This window comes from Dama dama, chromosome 1 (assembly GCF_033118175.1).
Source record: "Dama dama isolate Ldn47 chromosome 1, ASM3311817v1, whole genome shotgun sequence".
Taxonomy (NCBI): Eukaryota; Metazoa; Chordata; class Mammalia; order Artiodactyla; family Cervidae; genus Dama; species Dama dama.
Genome location: NC_083681.1, coordinates 7489077 through 7507461, shown reverse-complemented (window position 1 = coordinate 7507461; position 18385 = coordinate 7489077). Strand labels below are relative to the sequence as shown.

At 36.6% G+C, this 18385-nt stretch overlaps 1 protein-coding gene across 2 annotated transcripts in view; it reads left to right on the top strand.

The window, feature by feature from the left end:
* The window catches only part of DYNC2H1 (dynein cytoplasmic 2 heavy chain 1), a 408806-nt gene that overhangs the window by 206506 nt on the left and 183915 nt on the right, over positions 1–18385 (top strand). For both annotated transcript variants that reach the window (XM_061143196.1, XM_061143187.1), the window contains exons 71-75: positions 10011–10076; positions 11875–11925; positions 12700–12777; positions 14572–14703; positions 16041–16113. In XM_061143196.1, coding sequence (XP_060999179.1) covers positions 10011–10076; positions 11875–11925; positions 12700–12777; positions 14572–14703; positions 16041–16113 — 400 coding nt within the window. The remainder of the gene's footprint in view (positions 1–10010; positions 10077–11874; positions 11926–12699; positions 12778–14571; positions 14704–16040; positions 16114–18385) is intronic.

Sequence of the window (18385 nt, the reverse complement as noted above, 5' to 3'; positions counted from 1 at the left end):
GGAGCAATCTGTTGCTTGCTGGCTGTAGGGCGGCAGCAGGGAAGCATAAAAATGGCGTTCACCAGAAAAGGAGAAAACGGAGGAAGATGGCGCCCGCTGGCTAGAGCACAGAGGAAGGAGAGTGCAAACATGGCGCCTGGTGCCGGCAGCGAGGCGGAACTGCGGAGAGATGGCCCCACCGGAGACAGGGAAGACAGTGATGGCGCCTGTTGGCGGAGGGAGAGGGTTAGCTGGTGCCCACCGTTCTCTGTGTCCAGAGTGTTCCGGCAGGTTGTTTGACATGTTGTTAAGTTAGATGCCCGCATCTCAGGCCAGCGCTTTAATCTGCCCAAGGGAAGCTCTTTGGCTTAAAATCTGAGCTCGTCGCTGCTTCTCAGCTGAGCCCTGGGAAGGGCCAGTTCCTGCATGGGGGCCTTTTTTGAGCAGAGGATTACAGTCTTGTGGATATCGTGTTGTGAGCCCAGTTGATTTTCAAAGCTAGATATTTTGGGAGCTTGTTACTCAGGTTTACTTCAGTTCATTTCAGTCGCTCAGTCCTGTCCGACTCTTTGTGGCCCCATGAATTGCAGCACGCCAGGTCACCCTGTCCATCACAAACTCCCGAAGTTAACTCAAACTCATGCCCATGGAGTTGGTGATGCTATCCGGCCATCTCATCCTCTGTTGTCCCCTTCTCCTCCCGCCCCCAATCCGTCCCAGCATCAGGGTCTTTTCCAACGAGTCAACTCTTCGCATGAGGTGGCCAAAGTATTGGAGTTTCAGCTTCAGCATCAGTCCTTCCAATGAACACCCAGGACTTATGTCCTGCAGGATGGACTGGTTGGATCTCCTTGCAGTCAAGGGACTCTCAAGAGTCTTCTCCAACACCACAGTTCAAAAGCATCAATTTTTTGGTGCTCAGCTTTCTTCACAGTCCAACTCTCACATCCATACATGACTACTGGAAAAACCATAGCCTTGACCAGACGGATGTTTGCTGGCAAAGTAATGTCTCTGCTTTTTAATATGCTATCTAGGTTGGTCATAACTTTCGTTCCAAGGAGTAAGCGTCTTTTAATTTCATGGCTGCAGACACCATCTGCAGTGATTTTGGAGCCCCCAAAATTTAAGTCTGACACTGTTTCCATTGTCTCCCCATCTATTTCCCATGAAGTGATGGAACCAGATGCCATGATCTTAATTTTCTGAATGTTAAGCTTTAAGCCAACTTTCTCACTCTCCTCTTTCACTTTCATCGAGGCTTTTTAGTTCCTCTTCACTTTCTGCCATATGGGTGGTGTCATCTGCATATCTGAGGTTATTGATATTTCTCCCAGCAATCTTGATTCCAGCTTGTGCTTCCACCAGCCCAGTGTTTCTCATGATGTACTCTGCATATAAGTTAAGTAAGCAGGGTGACAATTTACAGCCTTGACGTACTCCTTTTCCTATTTGAAACCAGTCTGTTGTTCCATGTCCAGGTCTAACTGTTGCTTCCTGACCTGCATACAGGTTTCTCAAGAGGCAGGTCAGGTGGTCTGGTATTTCCATCTCTTTCAGAATTTTCCAGTTTTTTGTGATCCACAAAGTCAAAGCAGAAATAGATGTTTTTCTGGAACTCTCTTGCTTTTTCGATGATCCAACAATATTGGCAATTTGATCTCTGGTTCCTCTGCCTTTTCTAAATCCAGCTTGAACATCTGCAAGTTCTTGGTTCACGTATTGCTGAAGCCTAGCTTGGAGAATTGTGAGCATTACCTTACTAGCGTGTGAGATGAGTGCAATTGTGTGGTAGTTTGAGCGTTCTTTGGCATTGCCTTTCTTTGGGATTAGAATGAAAACTGACCTTTTCTAGTCCTGTGGCCACTGCTGAGTTTTCCAAATTTGCTGGCATCTTGAGTGCAGCACTTTCACAGCATCATCTTTCAGGATTTGAAATAGCTCATCTGGAATTCTATCACATCCACTAGCTTTGTTCCTAGTGATGCTTTCTAAGGCCCACTTGACTTCACATTCCATAATGTCTGGCTCTAGGTTAGTAATCACACCATTGTGATTATCTGGGTCATGAAGATCTTTTTTATACAGTTCTTCTTTGTATTCTTGCCACTTCTTCTTAGTATCTTCTGCTTCTGTTAGGTCCATAACATTTCTGTCCTTTATTGAGCCCATTTTTGCATGAAATGTTCCCTTGGTATCTCTAGTTTTCTTGAAGAGATCTCTAGTCTTTCCCATTCTCTTGTTTTCCTCTATTTCTTTGCATTGATCACTGAGGAAGGCTTTCTTATCTCTCCTGGCTCTTCTTTGGAACTCTGCATTCAAATGGGAATATATTTCCTTTTCTCCTTTGCCTTTCGCTTCTCTTCTTTTCACAGCTATTTGTAAGGCCTCCTCAGACAACCATTTTGCCTTTTTGAATTTCCTTTCCATGGGATGGTCTTGATCCCTGTCTCCTGTACAATGTCACGAACCTCTGTCCATAGTTCATCAGGCTCTCTGTCTAACAGATCTAGTCCCTTAAATCTATTTCTCAGTTCCGCTGTATAGTCATAAAGGATTTGATTTAGGTCATATCTGAATGGTCTAGTGGTTATCCCTACTTTCTTCAGTTTAAGTCTGAATTTGGCAATAAGAAGTTCATGATGTGAGCTACAGTGAGCTCCCAGTCTTGTTTTTGCTGACTGTATAGAGCTTCTCCATCTTTGTCTGCAAATAATATAATCAGTCTGATTTTGGTGTTGACCATCTTGTGATGTCCATGTGTAGAGTCTTCTCTTGTGTTGTTGGAAGAGGGTGTTTGCTATGACCAGTGCATTCTCTTGGCAGAACTCTATTAGCCTTTGCCCTGCTTCATTCCATACTCCAAGGCCAAATTTGCCTGTTACTCTAGGTGTTTCTTGACTTCCTACTTTTGCATTCCAGTTCCCTATAATGAAAAGGACATCTTTTCTGGGTGTTAGTTCTAAAAGTTCTTGTAGGTCTTCATAGAACCATTCAACTTCAGCTTCTTCAGTGTTACTGGTTGGGGCATAGACTTGGATTACCGCGATATTGAATGGTTTGCCTTGGAAATGAACTGAGATCATTCTGTTGTTTTTGAGATTGCATCCAGGTATTGCATTTTCTACTCTTCTGTTGAGTATGATGGCCACTCCATTTCTTCTAAGGGAGTTAAATTCACCCATTCCAGTCCATTTTAGTTCGCTGATTCCTAGAATGTCGACATTCACTCTTACTATCTCCTGTTTGACCACTTCCAATTTGCCTTGATTCATGGACCTAACATTCCAGGTTCCTATGCAAAGCTCTTTACAGCATCGGACCTTGCTTCTATCACCAGTCCCATCCACAATTGGGTATTGTTTTTTCTTTGGCTCCATCCCTTCATTCTTTCTGGAGTTATTTCTCCACTGATCTCTAGTAGCGTATTGGGCACCTACCGACCTGGGGAGATCCTCTTTCAGTATCCTATCATTTTGCCTTCTCATACTGTTAATGGGGTTCTCAAGGCAAGAATACTGAAGTGGTTTGCCATTCCTTCTCCAGTGGACTACGCTGTAGGTCTTTAAAGCTGAGATACCTAGTATGGGGTCATACCCTTCATTCCTCAAGAAGAGGTCTGGGTTTTGAATTTTCCTCCTGATTTTGGGTCACTGTTCCAGAGCTGGGTTTTATCACAGGATTGTTCCAGTCTCTCCCACTTTAATGTGGTTTTATTCTCTTTCGCCCAGTGTGTGGTAATTGCTCAGCCAGTCTTTAGGTATTCAACAGAGGTGTAAGGATCTAAACTTTTGAAATTTTGTTGGGCATTAAATAAATTCCCTTCTAAGAGGTTTTTATGTGTGCTCAGTCACGCAGTCATGTCTGACTCTTTGCAACCCCAAGGACTTTGTAGCCCACGAGGCTCCTCTGTCCATGGAATTTTCCAGGCAAGAATACTGGCGTGGATTGCCTGCCAGTTCCTTCTTCAGAGAATCTTCCTGACCCCGGGATCGGATCCACATCTCCTGAAGTCTCCTGCTTTGTAGGCAGATTCTTTACCACTTCATCACCTTTTGTTTACCAGTTAATACTCCTACTGATAGAGTAAAGGTACCTTCTTCTTTGTATTTTTGTCAACTCTGGATATTACCACTGTTTTTAATTTTGTGGTTTATAAATAATATCTTATTTTCCTTTCTTCTCCTTATTTTTAAAGTTGTTTATTTTTACCTTCCTTACTTGCCATATTTGCCTATTTGTGTTTTTAGAATAAGTTTTGCTTTATAGAATGTTTACTTTAATTACTCTTTTAATATTTGATTTTTAATCATTGATTTATTTTTGATCTCTATATTATTTAATTTGTATGATTAACTTTTTGTCTTAAACTGGAACTTTCTACCCAATAAGCATTTGCCCATCCCCTATCCCCTGGCAACCACTGCCTACTTTGTCTCTCTATGAATCTGACTGCTCTTAGTACCTCGTAGAAGTTGAGTCACGTACATATTTGTGCTTTGTCACTGCTTTATTCACTTAGCATAATGTTTTCAAGGTTCGTGCATGTTGTCAATGTGGTTTTTTTTTTTTATTTTTTAATTGAAGGATAATTGCATTACAGAAATTCGTGGTTTTCTGTCATACATCAACAAGAGTTAGCCCTGGGTACACCCATGTACCTCCTGGACCTCCCTTCCATCCCTCCCTCCCGTCTCCCTCCCCATCCCACCCTTCAGCCTGCCGCAGAGCCCCTGTTCGAGCTCCGTGAGTCATGCAGCAAATTCCCATTGTTTATCTGTTTTACCTGTGGTATTGTGAGTGTCTATATTACTCTCTCCATACAGCTCCCCTTCTGCCCCCTCTCCTCCTGCCTATGTCCATAGGTCTGTTCTCTATGTCTGTTTTTCCACTGATGCCCTAAAAATAAGTTCATCAGTGCCATCTTTTTAGATTCCGTATATATCAGTAAATGTCAGTAAATGATGTTTATATTTCCCTTTCTGACTTACTTCATTCTGTATAATAGGCTCTAGGTTCATCCACTTCATTAGAACAGATTTAAATGTGTTCTTTTCATGATTGAGTAGTATTCCATTGTGTATATATACACCACATCTTCTTTATCCATTCATCTGTCAGTGGACATCTAGTTGCTTCCTTGTTCTAACTATTGTAAATAGTGCTGTAATGAACATTGGGGTGCATCTGTCTTTTTCAGTTTTGGTTTCCTCAGAGTATATACCTAGGCGTGGGATTGCTGGGTCATGTAGTCTTATTTCTACCTTTTTTTTTTTCCTTGCCAGCATTTGTTATGTCTTTTATTTTTTTATTTTTTTTTTAATTGAAAGATAATTGCTTTACAGAATTTTGCTGTTTTCTGTCAAACCTCAACGTGAATCAGCCACAGGTATACATACACCCCCTCCCTTGTGAACCTCCCTCCCATCTCCCTCCCAGCCCACCCCTCTAGGTTGACACAGAGCCCCTGTTTGAGTTTCCTGAGCCAGATAGCAAACTCCTGTTGGCTATCTATTTTACATTTGGTAATGTAAGTTTCCATGTTATTCCTAGCTTTTTAAAGAATCTCCATACCATCTTCCATAGTGGCTGTATCAGTTTACATTCCCATCAGCAGTGCAAGAGTGTTCCCTTTTCTCCAGCGTGTGTTTTAAAATGCACGTTCTGTCCCCCTTCCGCCCTTAGCCCTCTCCCCTCCCTTTCCCCCGGCCAAGTTCAGGAATACCCTGAACTTGTGTTCTCTGCTCTATCCTCTCTTCATCCCTAAGCAGAAGGACTTTTCCCAGAGACTCTGCCATCCTCATTCACTTAATGATTCATCTCAGAACCAGAGCCACATGCAATGTGGTCTGAAAGTTTGTGCTCACACACTGGCTTTTCAGTGGTCGATGTGCATTGAGTTTTCCTGCTCTGGCCGCTCTTGTTTCTCTTGCCTGCGCCAGAGGCCTTGCTGCAGTGCTCCGGGGAGCCCAGGCTGCGGGGGGCCCTGGGACGGCCTGGGGGTGATTAGAGTGGTGACCGCAGGGGGGACAGTGAAACATGGAGCTGCTTGATTGCTGCTGGGACCGTCACCAAGAGGGTAAGGGGCTCCTGGTACTGCTCTTCATGCTGTAGTGTCTGACCCCAGGAGCGAGTGTGAAAGAGCTACAGAGCACCTGAGGGGCAGAGGCCAGCGCCCGCAGCAGCCCTGGGCGCCGGGCCCAGCAAGTCCTCCTGAGTGTAGCTGTAATCCAGGGAATATATGTTCTTATTTTATTTTTAGTTATTCCTTATATTTACTGATGAGATCTGAACGTTTTTGTCATATTTTAATAATGTAATTAGAGAGTGATACAGTCAGCTTTTCAGTACCAACATGATTTAAAGCCAGCATTTTGTTGCACTACAAAAGGGGTTATAGGCTTACTATCCATAACACTTAGTACCCAACTGGAATTTTTCATTAGCTGTCTTGAGTATTACTTTCTATTGTGAGCAGTTGAAATTATTTTTAAAAGGGCTGTAGTTTGTAATTCTTAAGACAAGTTTTTAATTGATGATGGAATATCTGTTTTGTAAAATCCTTATTTTTGTATGAATAATATTAAATCTATTCATAGAGAATTCAGCATTCCATAGTTTCAGTGGTGAATAAAAATGCAGAAAGCACAGCAATTACAAAAATGAGGTAGTAAAACATTCTCAACATTTCACACTCTAAGCTTACTCAGGATGGAAACAGTTTCATATTCGAGTGAAAGTTTTGGGGTTTTTAGCGATCAGCATCGCATTAAACTGAGTGCCAGAGCTTCTCTCATGCTCATTTTGCTGTTGTGTTAGTGACAGTAATGTGACAACAATATACTCTTGAAATTGAGGATTGTTAGTATTCACATCACAGTGAATTGAAAGCATTTTGACCGGGAACAGAAACATGATTGACTTGTAGTAGAAAACTTAGAATTTTAATAAACTATAAGCCACATGGAGAAAATTGTCTAGTACTTTCAGTTTAGATTATTTGCTGTATCTTTCTTTCTTTTTTTTCTTCATGAGGTCAAAAGTGTTTACTTTAGTAACCTAAGTACTTTAGACCACTATAGGAGAAGCAGCACATTTGTCTCCCCCAAACTTATGATGATTATAGCAAAACTGTGTCCAAGTTAGTACCTTTACGCATCATTTCTTCATCACGGTTTATTGCTTGGAATAGATACAAAATAATGGAATTTGTAGGAATGTTAAATAATTTCCAACTCTATTGGGTGAGAGTATGGAAGAGTTTAAGGAAATTTTGGGAGAGCATATGAATTTTGATGTTTCCCTGTCCTTGTGGAAGTATGTCTACAAGATCTGAAATAGTATAGGAAGACTGTCTCGTGATGAATGAATAGAAGTTTTTTCAAGGAAAGTGCTTCTTCAGCTTGTGCTTATGCAGCTTACCTAGTCCCTTTCTTCAAATGAATTTGCTAGTTCATTGATTTTTGAATATTGATAGCATGTCATGATTGTATTTATGTTACATATCATTTAACTTGAATTGCATTTTTTCTATAAAAATGAGTTTTCTTAAATAAAATAAAATGTGGAAATTCTCTAGTTGCATGTTTAGAAACTATATAACCTGTGGCTATTAAATGACTCTTGATAATTTAGATACTTCTGCTTTGATAACTTAAAAACTTTCAGTATTATATATAACACTTTAGAATTTCTGGAAGTATAGGTGAATGTGCATGGACTGCTTTATTAAAATGTATGATTTAGGTTCAGGCACAAATTTAGGCACTTGTGAGTGCCTAAGATCTATCTTGTATCAACTTCTTTGAGATTAAAACAAGACTTTTCTTCATATGGTAACATCTATTCATTAAACATATTTGAAAGAAATGAATATTATAAAGTATAAATCAAATGAATGAATAATACTTTCTACTTCTTATTAGTCTCTGAGATTTATGGGATTTATGAAATATTTTTGAAATAAATTTCCTTTCCAGTATTATGTAGTATATCTTTTTACCGTAAAGCAGATAGTTTTTACCTATCGCCTTTTAAAATTTACAGTGTTCCAGGCACTAAGTCCCTTAACATATTGTTAATTAATTCCTTCAACAGTTCCGTTTTATAAGGGAGGAAATGAAGATATACAGATCTAACCTTTCTCTAGGGTGCTCAGATGTAGTAGGTGTTGTAGTTAGAATTCAGACACATTTTTCATGATGCCAGAGACGTCTTGGTAATTGGATGTCATTAAAACAAACTGTTATATCTGGAAATGTGAATTTTTTTTATCAGCTGTAAAGTAAACTTTGAGATTCCCTCATGTTGTATTAATCCTATTCTAATATTCTCTTTTTGAATATTTACTAGAGTGTATGTGCTGCCATGGTGGTATCATCCAGTGGTCTACTTTTCTTACAGTTTTTCTTTCAACTGGTTAATTATGTAGATGATCAGTTGAAATTTTGCTTATTATATATTCTCTTGATATTAAATTATTTCATAACAGATCCCAAGCAAACTGATATAAATTCAACTTAAAGTAAAACACCCAAATTTTCTGACTCATAAGCTGTGTAGATCCAAGGATATAGTAGGTACAAAATATTTTTAAACCCTGGTTATTGACAGTTTTTTTTTAAAACAAGTATTCAGAAAATTCTTAAGCTTGATTAAATTCATTCTTGATTTTGCTTCTGTGTAATTGGAAATAATGTGTTCTCTGTCAGCAAACTATATTTTTAAGTTTATTCTTGAATTATTGTTATTCCTCTTTATAACATCATTGTTAAATTCTTATGGCTAAAGGGATTCATTGGTACAGCTAGGTACCCAGACTGCTGCCATAAACAGCATTCTTCTGACATCTCCCAGTTGGAAAATCATAGAAGAGTATATCCTGGTTGACCTGGCCTAGATCATATGGTATCTCTTGTACCATTATCTGTGGCATGGTATCTTGACATTGGGCCACCTTGATGATTGGCTTATCTCTTTCCAACAGAAGGATGGTTTTCTTGCAGGCAAGGAGATTACTTGCTGGTAATGTTTACAGGAGAGTGTACTCTTTTGTTGTTGTTGAATGTATCTTTTATATATATTGTATCATAATATCCTTCTATTTATCTGTAGGTTTATAATCATATACAACTGTAATATTAGACATGAATAAAGTATGATTTATTGTATGGAAAAAGCTAAATAAAGTTTATATTAGAATTCTGTAGGAAAGATGGTGCTTTAGCAGATGGTTTTGTTTATATTGGTAAACTCATTGCTTTTTTGGACAGAAATGACAGAAGCTTATTTTATAAAATTTTAAAAATACATCAAATTAGGAAACAAATAACCTGTAATCTCAAAAATAAATCACTGATAAAAAACTTTATTATCTATTTCTAATTTCTTTTGCAGATATATATGCATGTCTGTTTATATAAAAATATTTGTTTAAATCAATATGAACTATGCTGTATACTTCGATTTAACTATTATTCATGATAGACTTTTGAACATTCGTGTTGTTTCAGTTTTCCTTCCACTATAAAAGCCTTGCAATGAACTCTCTCATTTCTTATCTAGAGTAGAATACATTTGTAATCTCTTTGCACAAATTTCTAGAAATGCAGTTTCTTTATTTATGGGGATATAGGATGTTGATGAGCATATAACATACACAATGACAAATTGAAGATTACTAATGCAAGAGGTTGATCTGGTTAATAATGTCTAATCTAAACCTCACAGTTGGATTTCATCTAGTTAAATCTGTTTTTTTCTGTTGTTGTTGTTATTTGTTTTTTTAAATGAGATATATACACTGATTATTCCTTAGCACTATTTCTAAATATTAAGTTTCTCTCTATACTTCCACTGCCAACTTAGAAGCATTGTGCTATGTAGATGCCATCTGAATGGTCATTTTTATATTGATAAAAGTAGATTATTAGACGATAGAGTATAGAATTTATAAGCCTGAATTTAAAGATTATGCTTTTCCAGAACCAGACATTTAGAAAAAGCAAAATAATATCTGTTGTTATTTTCAGGCTGATCAGTTGATGTTCGCTTTGCATTTCATTCGAGGATTGCATCCTGAACTTTTTCAAGAAAATGTAAGTGGAAGAAAAGGAGGAAAATATTAAGAGTTCCATAGAAATTTGGTAACGGGTGGACTTCTGGTTAGATTAGAAATTGCTTAAGGCTAGACATTCCATATCAACCTATACATTTTTTACTTACTTAGAAGTTTAGTGTATGATGCTGATTTCCAGTTTTACTCTCCTGTGGTTGAGCCAGATATTCTGAAGGATGATAAGGCAGGGAAAGAACTCTAATTTACCATCCTACCAAGATTTTTCTGAACACAAGTGTACTTTTCCAGGACACCAGAAGAATCAGCCTTATTATTTTCCTCATCTAAGCACTGGGGCTGATAAATATAAAAATATGAAGCTATACGAGTATACCAGTACATTATTTATTATTTACATTGGCATGCTTAGAATCAGCATGTGAAACAAGGGTGGGTCGTTCTCAGAACCTCCTTCTTGAGTCTGAAGATTTATATTAATCTTTTAATGTATAATTTATCTTCTTTTGTTTAGTTTATGTCTTCATTTCTGGTCTGCCATGTAACCCACTCTCAGACTTGAAAGAAATGTCCTTTAAGATAGGGCTAAGTAATCCATCTCTGATCTACTTCTAGTGTTAAAAAAATTCTTTATGGGTGATTTTCCTCATTATTCGGCCATTTTCATTAAAGTGGGCTTGCAGTAGCCAGAGTGGCAGGGAATAGTATATGGACAGTGCACTTTGACCTAGTGACCTAGTCACCTTTAACTGTCTATGATCAGATTTTAACTATGCTCTGGGTTCCCCTCATTTGAATACATGCCATTCCATATGACTGTTCTCTCTCTATTTCTTTCTAACTCCAAGTACTCTGGTTGACTTGTATAAATTTCTCTTAAGTTTAACTTGGCTACTTTTATTTATACCATTTACTTTGATGCATTTCTCTCTTCCTGTATAATATTTTTCATCATGATCAATAAACTGTTGTGTGAGACTTAATTTTCCCTAGTTTTCCCTCTTGAAGTATAAATAATCATTGGGAAAAGAGAACATTTTTCCTTGACTCACATAAAATAGTAGTAATAATTTGTATTTTATTTATTTGTGACTGTATAACTCCAATAGGAAGAGTGAGCAGAGGTAGGCAGTATGTTGCTTTGGTAGTTTTTCCACATTACGCTCAAATTTTATTAGGTTTATGCTGGCCAGTGTGTAACATAATATAGTAGTGCCCATAATTATCTGATCAGGTCACCCAGAGTGAAGACATAGGTTTTCAAAGAGCTCTAGATTCTATAACACTTGCTCAATTTTGATTCCATGAGTTAATTAGGGAAAAAAAGAGTATCAGTGGCCGTCTTCTCCCTATACATTGGAAAAGATAAGTTAATGGTGGGACTTTCCTCTATTTTTCCCAGTATACACAATTTTTAAACTTTTGATGCATCTTACTGCTTATATACTAGTAAAGGATAGCATGTAATAGGACAAATTAAAGATAATGACAAATGCTAATTATTTGAATAGACATTTTAATGTTTAGATGTTGAGACTTACAAGTGTTTAATATGGTTATATTTTTTTCTTAAAATTATTCTAATATATTTCATTTTAATGTTGGTATAGTGCCAACATAATGTTTTATGTTGGTATGGTACATGAACTCACTGTTATGATGTTAATATATTAGGAATTGGGAAGATATGAAAGGAGTTTTTTCCTCCATGTTTTTTTAGAAAGCTGAATTGTAAGCTGTCTTATGGGGACATTTAAAAAGATTTGTTAAATGGTTAGAATATTTATCTTTTGTGTGTTTCTCATATTTTTATTAAATAGGAATGGGATACATTTACAGGTGTGGTTGTTGGAGACATGTTGCGGAAAGTTGTAAGTTAGAGTAATTAAAATTATTATTTCATTCTTAGGGAAAGTAATTCTGGTTTTGCCTTCATGAAATATAATTTGCTTCAGAGTAGTTTTAAGTTACTGTTGAAATTATATTTTATTAGAGGAATATGTCTTTTCCTCTATTGCCCTAATATAAAATGGACTGATATATTTCTTTTGTCCTTGAGGACATATTTTTTTTTGAGAATATTTAATTAAACATAAGAAATTAGTATAGTTTCTTTTTTCAGTATATGTATTTTGGAACTCTAAGAAAATAAATCTTGTAGTATAGCTAGGAAAATTTTCTTAAATAAGTGAAATTAAAAAGTACTTCACTTATCTTTTGAAACTTTATTCAAGTTAGATTTTTTCTCCAGTAGTTTTCTCGACAGGTAATGGATAAAATTATTCTTTAAAGCATCCTATCCAAACTGTAATGCAAAACCTAGATTATGTTGGAAATGCAAGATATAATAAAAAATAATGCAGTTTTATGGTAATTTCATATTACATTTGAGTTTTTCTGAAGTTTTACAAAGGAATAAACATTATGAAAATGAATGTTACATTTTTCTAAATCATTATCTATACCTTATGTAGAATTTTACCATATTGATTTGTAAAATAGATACAAATAAATATACATAGAGTGAGGTTCTTTTTACAAAACAAAATAGTGTTCATAAAATTAACTGGTCAATTTAAAAAAATTTTTTTAAAGTTTGAATTTTACCAAATGTGCTAAGGGAAATAATTGCTCTTATTAAAAAGGACTCTCAACAAAGAATACGTGATCAACTTCCATCTTGGATAGATCAGGAAAGAAGCTGGGCAGTGGCAACATTAAAGGTATTCCATTCTTACTTTGGAGGATATTTAACTTTTTAATAGTTGCAATTTCTGTTTATATTTTTATGTTCTACTTCTTCATACTCGGTGTTGATATTTCTGTGAAAATGACATAAAATCCATGGGTAAAAGAATATCCAAGAATTATTCTGATTGGCCCTGTAATGAATAATTAATTAATTGAATCTTTCATTCACTGTATAACATATTGAATCTCCATCCTGGTGAAGATTCTGTGCTATGTACCCATAGGGGATAGAAAGATAAGCAAATGAAATGTCCTCTAATATGATATGTGGACACCTTATTAATAGGGTAATTTAGGATCAGTAATAAAATACAATATGATACTTATGTTGAAAAGGTTTCAAAATCAAACTATTTCTTTCACTTCTGTTCACCTTTTATTATCTTTCACACTCAACTCTTCGCCTAGGGTAGGAAACGTTTTTTTTTTAAACAACTTTACTAGAATGCAAAAAATCAATAATTATAAAAAATAGTAAGAATTTGAAGGTATTTCTGGATTATTGGGCAGGACCTGTGAACTATTTCATGAGCTCCTAATGGAAAATTAATATTAATCATATGGTACAGTTAAAATTGTTTGAGCAATTGATCTACTGAGAGGTTATCCTTGGGGAAAAATCTTAAATGTATTAACCTATAAAAGTATAGTTTTTTTTTTTTCACATACTAATTTCTTGTTAAGTAAAGAAATGCAAAACATTGAGGAAAGGCAGCTTTCCTCTTCAGAGAATGTTTATAATATATATTAATGTTTTATTGTCATTTTAGTTTATTAAAACATTTTCAAATGAACTATTTAATTATCACACAAATCTTAAAAGGAAGATAGTATTAACTTTCTTTTTATGGATAAGAATTGAGAATCTATGCAGTGAATTGCTAAATGCTTGAACCTGAATTTTCACTTAAATTTCATATATATTTTTGAAGACTTGTTACGTGCCAGGCATCATATTAAATGCTTCAGATGTATTATCTTACTTTATTATCATGATAATGTATTCAGGAGGTCATAATTATGCCTGTTTTTGAGAAGGCTGAGGTGTAGACAAGTTAAATAATTTACCCAAGATTAAGTAGCTGGGAAGTTTTGAAACTGTGATTTTAATTTGAGCATTCTGTTACCACAGTCCATGCCTTTGTTATAGGTTTTCCAAATATAGTGGGTTTTTCCCCACTCTTTTTTCCCCTCTCTTCTTTCCCCTCCCTACCTTCTTATGTTTGAGGTATTACACAGAATTTAAAAATGGATCTTCTCATTAGATATTTTGAACATTGCTGTCCATTTCACAGCTGAAGTAGCTAAGGCATAAAATGATATAGTCACTTATGGTCACTTAGAAGATAAAGAGTTGAAGCTGTAACTAGGCATATTTTTACACTCTAACATGGAACTCTATTTGTGGCAGTGTTTAAGACTTGTACTTGGTTTTAGTGAAAGTATTCTTTTCTCCACAAGGTGGAGATAGGTACACATGATTTTACATAGAGAAAAGATTTGTTATATACAAGAATTGATGTCATATTACTTTAGAAATACTTGCTTTTAATTCTGGATTAGATATATGCACCATACTATTTCTGACTTAGACATGATTGAATAAGCCAACATCATTTAGAAAATATAATATCTATCAGGAATTTCCACTTACTATTTTTTAGTATGCATATATGTGCATGTATTTAGTATGTATGTCTGTATGTCTGTATTTATATTTGTTTGTTGCTCACTATTTTTATTTTTTATTTATTTTTATTTTTTAGATTGCTCTTCCCAGTCTTTATCAGACCCTGTGCTTTGAAGATGTAGCTTTGTGGCGTACCTATTATCATAATTCAATGTGTGAGCAAGAGTTTCCATCTATTCTTATAAAGAAAGTTTCTTTATTTCAGCAGGTAAATTATCTAAATGCATACAAGTATGAAATGTTTCTCTTGTTGTTCAGAAGCCATTGAAATAAAAGCTTTGCCCACAGGGTGTCACTTAACCTTGGGGCATCCATGGGAAAGGTTTCTCTGGTCTTGCCACCTTATCCAGACAGGGAAGTCCCAGGCAGTGTTTCTGGGCAGCATGTCTCCCACCAAGCTTTTATTACCCCCGCTGCCTCCGACCCGAGGGGGATCTTGGAATAGAGTATCTGTATAGAGAGATTAAGGTATTTATTGTTCACGTTCTTCACACATTTCCCAGGGTTCTAAGGAAAAGAAAGACCTTATGCTGAGGAACAGGGAGCTTGTACCCTGTTGGCTAGACCAAATCTTGGCGTTGGAGAGGACGTGGGAGTTGATGCTCCAGGAGATGACCCTTGCGTTTATGTGTGCACACATCTTCAGTGCTGAGTCATGTCCAACTCTTTGCGACCCCATGGATGGCAGCCCGCCAGTCTCTTCTGTTTATGGGTTTCTCCAGGCAAGAATACCCGAGTGGGTTGCAATTTCCTTCTCCCAGAGATCTTCGGACCTGGGATCAAACCCGCATCACCTGCATCAGCAGGCGGGTTCTTTATTATCACTCTGCCCTTTCTCTTCACTGTGCTGCTGGTTGTGGTTCTGTCCCCTTTGTCGTCTCCTTTTGAAGTTCTGTTTCTTCAGGTGTGTTTAAGAAAAAGACAAAAAATAAAAACTTCTTTTGAAAACTTAAGCATCTAGAACTAGATAGATGTGATTCAGCATAAAATTGGTGATTTGAAAAATTTAGGAGTTTTATGTCTCTGCACTGCTCTCACCAGGAATGCCTCAGCTACAGACTCTTACTTTCACTTGTCATTGGGCCCTTTGTTAGCTTCTGAAGACAGCTAGCACCGTGACCAGTGCATGCTGATGTTTACCTTTGATAATAGATCTGAGGGCTTCCCGGGTGGCTGAGCGATAAGGAACCTGCCTGCCAAGCAGAAGATGCGGTTTCGATTCCTGGGCTGGGAAGATCCCCTGGAGAAGGAAATGGCACTCTAGTATTCTTGCCTGAGAATTCAATAAACAGAGGAGCCTGGCGGAATACAGTCCAAGAGGCAGCAAGAGTTGGACACGACTTAGAGACTAAATAGCAGCAATAGATCTGATGGATTTTAGTAATATTTTGGCTATTAAAGAAATGTATTTTTGTATACCTATTATGACAGTTTTTGGCATAGGAAATATTGTGGTAAGCATTTTTTAAATTAATTAGCATCATTGTTCAGTTACAGTTGTTGTGGGAACTTTATTATTTAAAATACTCTGCACTTTATTTTAAGGTTCTTGTGGTACAGGCTCTCAGACCAGACAGACTACAAAGTGCCATGGCCCTATTTGCATGTAAAACTCTGGGTAAGTACACTTCTTCTCTAGACCTAGATCACTGACCTGAATTTTTTTTTTTTTAAATTAATCTTTATTGGAGTATAGTTGATATACCATGTTGCATTAGTTTCTGCTATAAAATAAAGTGAACCAGTTATACATATATCCACTTTTTAAAAATTGTTTCCCTGTATAGGTCATTGCAGAGTGCTGAGTAGTTTTCATTTCTCTACAGTAGGTTTTATTAGTCATCTGTTTTATATGTGTAGTGGGTATATGGGCTTCCCACATGACACTAGTAGTAAATGACCTACCTGCCAATGCGGGAGATGCAAGAGACACTGGTTTGACCCCTTGGTTGGGAAGACCCACTGGAAGAGAAAGTGGCAAGCTCCTCCAGTATCCTTGCCTGGAAAATTCCATGGATAGACGAGCCTGGTGGACTATAGTTCATGGGACTGTGAAGAGTCAGACATGATGGGAAAACATGCACAATGTATGTGTCAACCCCAATCTCCCAATTTATTCCCCCTTTCCTCCTTTGTGACCATAATTTTGTTTTTCTACACCTGTGGCTCTATTTCTGCTCTGTAAATAAGTAGATTTAAACCAGTTTTTTTTAGATTCCAAATATAAGTGACACCATATAGTATTTGTCTTTCTCTGTCTGACTTCACTCAGTATGATAATATCGAGGTTCATCCATGTTGTTGCAAATTGCATTATTTCATTTTTTTATGACTAAGTAATTATATATATGTACCACCTCTTCTTTGTCCATTCTTCTCTTGCTTCACATTTAGCTTGCTTTCATGTCCTGGCTGTCGTAAATAGTGCCGCAGTGAACACTGGGGTGCATATATCTTTTTGAATTTTTTTTTTCTGGGCACATGCCCAGCAGTGGGATTGTTGGATCATACTGTGGCCCTGTTTCAGTTTTTTAAGATATCTCCATACTGTTCTCCATAGTGGCTGTATCAATTTACACTCCCACCAAAAGTGTAGGAGGATTCCCTGTTCTCCACACTCTCCCCAGCATTTATGGTTTGTAGATTTTTTGATAATGGTCATTCCGACCGGTGTGAGGTGATACCTCATGTAGTTTTGATTTGCATTTCTCTGATAATTAGTGATGCTGAGCATCTTTCGTATGATTCTTGGCCATCTGTATGTTTTCTTTGGGGCAGAGGCCCTAAATTATTTGTTTTTAATTTACATTTTATTTTATGCTGACCTTAGTTTAGAAAGATTATGCACTCTCCCCCTGTATCCTATTTGTGTTACAACTCTACTTGGTTTAAAGAAATATTTGTTTGTGTTGGATATGACCATAATTAATTTTGTGTTAAATTTGATGCATAATTGGCATCCTATACATAGCTAGGATGTTTGAACTTTTAAAAATTCTTTTCTTATGAAAACACTCGAGTTTTAGACATTCATCTATGATTAGAATTTCAAAGCAGGGCATCAGATGTTTGATTTAGATAAAATTAAATATACAGATTCCATGTGTATGTGCTAAGTCACTTCAGTCGTATCTGACTCTTTGAGACCACATGAACTGTAGCCCGCCAGGGTCCTCTATCCGTGGGATTTCCCAGGCAAGAATGCTGGAGAGGGTTGTCGTTTCCTCCTCCAGAGGATCTTCCTGACCCAGAGATGGAACCCACGTCTCCTGCAGCTCCTGCGTTGGCAGGAGCGTTCTTTACCACTAGCACTACCTGAGAAGTCCCAGAGTCCTAGATAATAAAGCCCTCAAAATGAGTTATTTTTGCTGTAAAACAAAAATAGTTTGTATATCTTTAGTTTGTAAACATCTGTGCAATATGTATTTGTTAAGCCTTTTAATTAGTCTTAAAGGAAGCATTTAAAGTTATCACTCATTTGAAAATAGCATACCATATTAACATTTGTACTAGAAAAGTTTGGAAAAACTGTGTCAAGGAGAATATGAAAAGAATTTTACTTGAAGCTCAGAGTCATCCAAGGATAATGGATTTTTGTTATTCTAAACCACAGGAGGTTTTAGATTTATGTTGGAAATATGTTGGCACAATTAAAATAGTATGCTGACAATTTTTTCTAGAAATTCTTCATTTATATTTACTTTTTCCAAATAATTTATATGAAATATTATATATAAACTGTGTTTAATCAAAGCTTATGTATATTTCAATCAAGTAAACCTAACATATGTATGTTTTCTCTATATTTGAATTTCTCATATAAATAAGCTAGCACAGTGTTTTATGAAATTGAAAAATGTACTGGGCCTTCCATGCTTATCACTGAAAAA